The sequence below is a fragment of the Centrocercus urophasianus genome, unplaced genomic scaffold, assembly GCF_019232065.1.
Source record: "Centrocercus urophasianus isolate 14NV4802_14NV808 unplaced genomic scaffold, USGS_Curo_1.0 seq_199, whole genome shotgun sequence".
NCBI lineage: Eukaryota > Metazoa > Chordata > Aves > Galliformes > Phasianidae > Centrocercus > Centrocercus urophasianus.
This window is the reverse complement of record NW_024884754.1, coordinates 35,648-42,217: the sequence shown is the minus strand read 5'-3', so window position 1 is coordinate 42,217 and position 6,570 is coordinate 35,648. Positions and strand designations below refer to the sequence as shown.

The 6,570-nt window shown below is 60.0% G+C and overlaps 1 protein-coding gene across 1 annotated transcript in view; it reads right to left on the bottom strand.

Annotated features, from left to right (window-relative positions):
- Window positions 1–3,912: 3,912 nt before the first annotated feature.
- NES (nestin) overlaps window positions 3,913–6,570 on the bottom strand; it is a 7,096-nt gene continuing 4,438 nt past the window's right edge. The window contains exon 5 of the mRNA XM_042821230.1: window positions 3,913–6,555. Within this exon, the coding sequence (XP_042677164.1) occupies window positions 4,348–6,555 (2,208 nt within the window). The 3' untranslated portion in view covers window positions 3,913–4,347. The remainder of the gene's footprint in view (window positions 6,556–6,570) is intronic.

Below are 6,570 nucleotides of genomic sequence, written 5' to 3'. Positions count from 1 at the left end.
TCCCCGAATAGAAGTTGTTGGTTTTGTAGGATTTTTTTTTTTGGGGGGGGGGGGAGATGAGGTGGTGCCCATAGGGGGCGCTCGTGGCTGAGGGTGGTAGCGGGTGCTGGAGGTTGAGAGCACGCTGAGCGAGGGTTTGTCCGTCTGTAAGTCCGTCTGTCCCCCGCACACACATACGGTCCTGTCCCATTGCTTTCAGGAGGGGGAGCACCGACGGCATCGTTTTCTCCGTAGCAGCACACCGGTAGGGCTGCGCAGACCCCATCGCTGCAGCCCCTACCCGTAGTGGGAGCCGCTCCATCACCTGCAGCACAACGGGGACGTGGACCAGTTCCTTCCCCGCTTCTCAGCGCCGGGACTCGCTCAGGGGAAAGGCATTTCCTCCCCATGCAGGCGTGAGCCCGGAGGGGGGGGGGACGACAGCGTGCCCGGGTGCCACAGCCCGGGGCTGGGGCAGTTCCACCTGCCCAGTCAGCGGCTCCCCGAGCCCCTGGCCATGTTTGGGAAAGCAGCAGCAGCCTCCGGGCGAGCCGAGGGGTCGGGCATGCCGCTGCTGTCCCCATGGGCCGTTAATCCCCAACCAGCCCCTCTGCTGTGAAATCCAAACCCAGCGGGCAGTTGTCACTGTGCTGGGGTTTCAGCGACCCCTGGCCCACCTGCCCGAAATAAGGGGGAGGGGGATGATTTACGCTGAATTCCTGAGCGATGCTGCGGCTGATTGACAGCAAGAAGCTGCACAAGGGATGCAATGCCCTAAGCGGGCATGTGGTCTTCAAAGCAGAGGTGGGATGTGGCCCCCAAACTGGGGACGTTGTCCCAAGATGAGGGATGCAGAGGGAGCTATTTGGGACTTGGAGCTGTGGGACCTTCACGGGGCCACTTCTCCTCCGTCAGCTGCTTGTGGTGACTCAGGGCTGATGCAGTCACATCCTGTCCCAAGCAGCATGACCCCTGCCAAAGTCTGCCGCTCTGACCCATGGCCCAAGCTGCAGTGGGCATCAGCTTTGTGTCTGCGAGATCTGGCCAAAGGAAGGTTGGCCCCAGGTTCGGCTCTGGCCACCTGAAGAGCCCTGTTTGTCCCGTGCCACCTGCATGCCGGTCCCCAGTGAGGAAGGAGCTGCTTTGTCAGCGTTTCCTCCGGGTGTGAGTCAGCTCCAGGTGCACTAAAGCCCCCATGGCTATCCTGAGGTAGCTGGATGAGGGAAACTGAGGCACAGCACCAGCACTCACGTGTCTGCTACTTCACCACAGCCCTTGTCCCATCCCGCTCCTGCTCCACACCTCCTCCCTCGCTCCCGCTAATGACAGGGCACAGGCTGCATGCCACATCCTGCATGGGTTGTTCTGGTGCCAAGTTGATTGCAGGCAGGCGGAAGCGGCGTTTGGAGTGGTGATAAGCAGCGGGGTCGATGGGCACCGTCCTTCTCACCGTGCCATTTTTGCACATCGGAGAGTTTTGGGGAGAGAAAGGCACGGGGATAGGCATGTGAGTTCTTCTTTGAGCCGGGATCACAGGACCAGGGGATGGGGATGCGTGGCCCCAGGGCTTGCATCACCCTGGAGCTGAGGCTGGGGATGCTTTGTAGCACTGATGGATGGCTCCAGGCGCACATTCCTGCCCTGGGCTTGGCCACAGGCATCCACGTCACCCCGATTTGGCAGCAGCTGTCGGGGGGTCATGGCCCAGCAGCTGGGTGAGCCCCTGACACCAGGGCAGCACTTATTATAGCCAGCAGAAGCTATTCCTGGCAGCGCATGACCCCACTGAAAGGTAGGGAGGAGGTGGTGGAGGCGTCTTGGTAGCACGTCCCTGGGTGCTGAGAAGGGACAGATGGAGTGGTCCCGGCAAGGGGGGATGATGCCAGGCTGGGGGAACTTGCTGCCCAACCCATGGCATCATATTGGGGACCAGCCTGCCTCTCTCTGCAAGTCCATCGTGCCCCCATCGATTGTCCCCTCCATGCATCCCCCATGTGTCTCCTATTTGCCTGCATGGAGCATCCATGAGGGCTCCATTTTGGGGAGGAGGAGTGGGGGCTGCCTGCACCCCTCCGAGTGTATTTTTAGTCCTTTCCTTATAAGGTTTCTGCGATTTTTTTGGGAACTGTGAACACAGTGAAGTCATCGCTGAGGTCATCCTGTCTCACTTTCCCCCCCCCCCCCACCCCCCCCCCCCCTCCTGGTGCTGGGCTCATCCCACAGGGAGGTTTTGTGTGGGCTCCATTGAAAACTCCCTCTCTGCCCAGCCTTAAAGGAAACAAAACCCGTAACTGTCTGGCAGGGGGCCAGGCTGAGGGGGTCTTCGAGACTCTTAAAGCATCCACTTTGCCAGCACAGTGGCCCATGCTGTGCCCATGCTGTGCCCACCAGCCCTTGCATGTGCTGCTCAGTCCTTTACGGTGTGTGAGCAGTTTTCAGGGGTCAGGCCTGAACAGCCAACCTCCCTCCCCACCCCCAAAAGCCCCATTGCCCCCCAGATTAGATTAGATGTGCTCGGCTGGTTGGATTTAAAGAGGCGGGTGGCGGCCTCTGCTTTGCTCCAGTGACTTTTGGCTGGCAGAGTGCATATGTGCTCCCACGGGTGATGGGCATGGGGTGATCCCCGCCCTGGGGCGATGGGTGTGCAGATGGGGATCCCCATGGGGTTGGTATCCTAGAAATGGGGTAGCCCCTTTTGGGGGCACTCATGTCCCATTTGGGGACATCCACTCTTGCACTTTATGCTATCTCCGGTCAGGCATGGCTGGGCTTTGCTTTCATCCAAGTGCCCCGCAGCCACACATCTCCACCCCTCTAGTGACCCCCAGCCCTTGACCCTTCCTCCTCCTCCTCCTCAGGGTGAGGAGGGAGCTGCCCCCACCATCTGTCCCCCCTCGTCTCTTTGTCAGCACTGGGCCGACTGGAATGCGTATTAATTTTGGGAGGAATGCCGCCCCCTGCATCGCCCGGCACTTCACCTCCCCCACCCCACAGCATCCCCACAGCTTTTGGGGATGGAGGGGGGGGGGGGAAGCGCCACGGATCACCGAGCCGCCATCGGGTGATGCTGCCCAGGCCTCTCCGCAGGGCCGGCTGTGGGCCAGGGGCTGATTGAACACAGGCTCAGTGCCTGATTAAACTAATCGGAGGGGATTTTTTATTTTTATTTTTTTTTTATGGTATCGCTTCGTTCGAGTTTGTCCTTAAAAGGAAACCATCGCCTGTGGGCAGGGGAGGGGGTCGGGGGCTTTGTGCAGCGAAGGCAGATAAACGCAGGGTCCTTATCGCAGCCTGGCTCCACGCGGTGCTGGCAGGGGCACGGAGGGCTGAACCCAGCGTGTGGGTGAGCAGCACAGCGCTGATTGCTGCATGCCAATGCCACCCGGTTCCCCTCATCCCCTGCCCACCGTGACTCAGCCCTTTGCCCACATAAGGGCACCCATTCTCTGGCCGTCGGCGCGTTCCTTCTTGCCCAACGCACAAAAGAGGCATTGAGCCGCGCCGTCCGGGGATCAGTTTGGCACCCACCCCCACTGCCCACCCCTCTCAGACCCCCTCTGGGTGCCACATGGAGAGGAGGTGATGTGTCATCCATCGGGGCCGGAGCAACGTGCCTTGGCTGGGTTGGGATGCTTGGGTACTGGGCAGCCTCGTGGGCAGCGTGCCCGGCTCAGGCAGCAATAGCAGCTGCTTTCTGCTGTCTCACTGTTGAATGTGTTGGCATGGGGTCGGGGTGGGCTGGCACCCGTCCCCCTGCTCCATGCAACACTGTGCCCAGCAGCATCCCTAGGGCGGAGGATAGGGATAAGCAGCCTCAACACCACCACATCCTCCCCGCACCCCCACATGCCCGAAAACCATGGGTTCCCCCATCCATCTCCCCCCGTCCACAGGAATGAGAGCAGGGATACGGCAGGTCAGAGTGGGAGGGCGATGCTTTATTAACTTAGTGTCAATGCAGCGGATGCATCCGGCGTGGCTCGGCGCTGTGAGCATTGGGTGGGTTGGGGATGGACATCCCAGTGTGCAGCACAAAGGTGAGCCTGTATGGAAATCACACTGCGTGCACCTGGCTGGGCTGAATGGGGAAGGGGGAGACGCAGCCTTTAAATTAAATACCTGGGGTACAAAATGAGGCTGAAACCAGCACAAGTGTGGGATCTGGAGGCAGAGAAAGAGCTCGGTTCCTTGCTCTGAGGTGTGAAGATGCGGCCCCTCACTCAGCTGCGTTGCCGTGTGCCGGACATCCGTTCAACAAGGCAAAACCCACACAAAACATGTTACAAACCAAAGGGAAACGGGTGTGCTACGTAGGCAGTGCTATGGGAGGTGTCCGATTGTCGTGGGGCTGTGGGGGTCCCACCGCCATCACTCCTCCCCAGAGGACCAGGGCTCCTGCTCTGGGTGCAGGACTTGGTCCTGCAGCGGAGACAGCGGAGGGACAGGCTCAGCCCCACTGTGCTTGCTGGGCAGGGGCAGGGTGTGGGCAGCAGGGGCTTCCTCGGGGTGGGTGATGCCATTCAGCCCCTCCTCAGTGAACTCAGCCAGGTCCTCCAGGCTGGCCTGCCGGTGCAGCCCGTTCTGCTCCCCGTTCTTGGTGCGCTCCGGCTCTGCCACCGCCTCCTGCACCGTTGGCTGTTCATCACTGGATGAAGTGGGTGAGGACCCCCCTTCCTCCTCCTGTGGGAGCTGTGTGTCACCATCCCCCTCCCCATCCTTGGCTAGCTTGGCTCCCAGTACCAGCTCCTGATTGAACTCCAGGGCCTGCTCCACTATTTCCAGGATATCCGAGTCCTTCATGATGTCCACTGGCATCTGTGTGGGCACATCGGGGAGATATTCAGCTGCCTCCATGCCAGATCCGTGCTCCAGCATGGTGCCTGGAGGTGGGTCAGCGTTGGAGGGGTCAGTGTTGGAGGTCTCAGGGGCTGGGGAGTTGTCACTACCCTGCACGTCCTCCTCCCCGAGGCCCTCATCACCCAGGATGGTCTTATCAGTGTGCCCCTCAGACAGCCCCTCATCCATGGACACAGCCAGTCCTTCCTCCAGCTCAGCAGCCAAATGCCCTGCATCCTCCTCATCCTCCTCCTTTGGTATCTCCAGTTCTCCCATGGGCATTTTCACACCTTCAGCTTCCCCCACAAGTGGCTCCAAGTGCCCTTCATCCTCCAGCACCGGAGAGGCTTCTGCAGGCACTGTTAGTTCATCCTTTCTGTCTTCTGCTGCTTCAACTTTAATTTCTTCAAATTCCTCTGAGTTCTCAGCTTCCTCGATGCTGGACTCCTCTTGGTTGGGAGCAGAAACTATGAAGTACCCTTCCTCCTCCTCGGTGCATTCTGGCGCAGAGCTCAGCTCCATCCCTGACTCCTCACAGCTCTCTGGCTCTGCATGAACCGCTGCCTCATCACTCCCTCTCAGCTCCCCTTCCTCCTCCAGAGCCATTTCAGGTTCTGTTTCCCCATCCCCTCCACTGGATGGAGGGTTTGGATCAGACTCCAGCACCTCCCCGCTGTGTGCACATAGCGGCATGCTGTTGAGCAGCGTGTCCTCTAATTCCATCCTGCACAGCTTGGGCTCATCCAACTGAGCATCCTCTGACTGAATGTCCTCCTTCATGGGCTCATCACTCTCTGCCCCACTGCCCAGATCCTGCTGCAGCACTGCAGTGTCTGGGCTGCCTCTCTCAATGGGCTCCGAGCTAAGCTCCTCATCCTGCACCTCCAGCGCCTCAGCTGGCTCCTGTGGGTCCCCTGGTGCCTCCCCAGTGTCCCCATACCTGATTTCCTCTTGCCCTGGGGCTGGCTCAGCCTCCTGTCCTACTATTCCCTGTGGCTGCTGCTGGCTTTTCACCTCGCTCCCAGCATCTCCGTCATCCTCACCCTCGTGAGCTTCCTCCGTTGCTGTTGGTGACGTGACATCTCCCTCCTCATTTTCTGCTGCCTCTGCATGTGGGTTGTCATCCACCTGGGCTGGCTCTTGGGATGTGAGAGCTTTGACTTCTATCTCCTCTTCATCCTCCGCTGTCTCTTCCCAGTCCTGTGCTTGCTGCTTTTGGTCAATGTCATTTTCTTCCCTGCCCCATGCCCCCTCTCCTGGCTGCAACACCATCTCCTGCTCCAGCCCATCCTCTGCAGAGCCCTGTTCCCCATGCTGCACCCAAGGTTCCCCAGGTTCCTCCTGAGGGTCTCCAGACCCCTCCTGCAGGTCCCTATGTTCCTCCTGCAGGTCCCCGTGTTCTTCCTGCAAGTCCCTGTGTTCCTCCTGCAGGTCCCTATGTTCCTCCTGGGTGTCCCCATACTCCTCCTTCAGGTCCCCATGCTCTTCCTGGGTGTCCCCATGTTCCTCCTGCAGGTCCCTGTATTCCTCCTGCAGGTCCCCATGCTCCTCCTGGGTGTCCCCATGTTCCTCCTGCAGGTCCCCGTGTTCCTCCTGCAGGTCCCCATGCTCCTCCTGTAGGTCCCTGTACTCCTCCTTCAGGTCCCCATGCTCCTCCTGGGTGTCCCCATGTTCCTCTTGCAAGTCCCCATGTTCCTCCTGCAGGTCCCTGTATTCCTCCTGCAGGTCCCCATGCTCCTCCTGGGTGTCCCCATG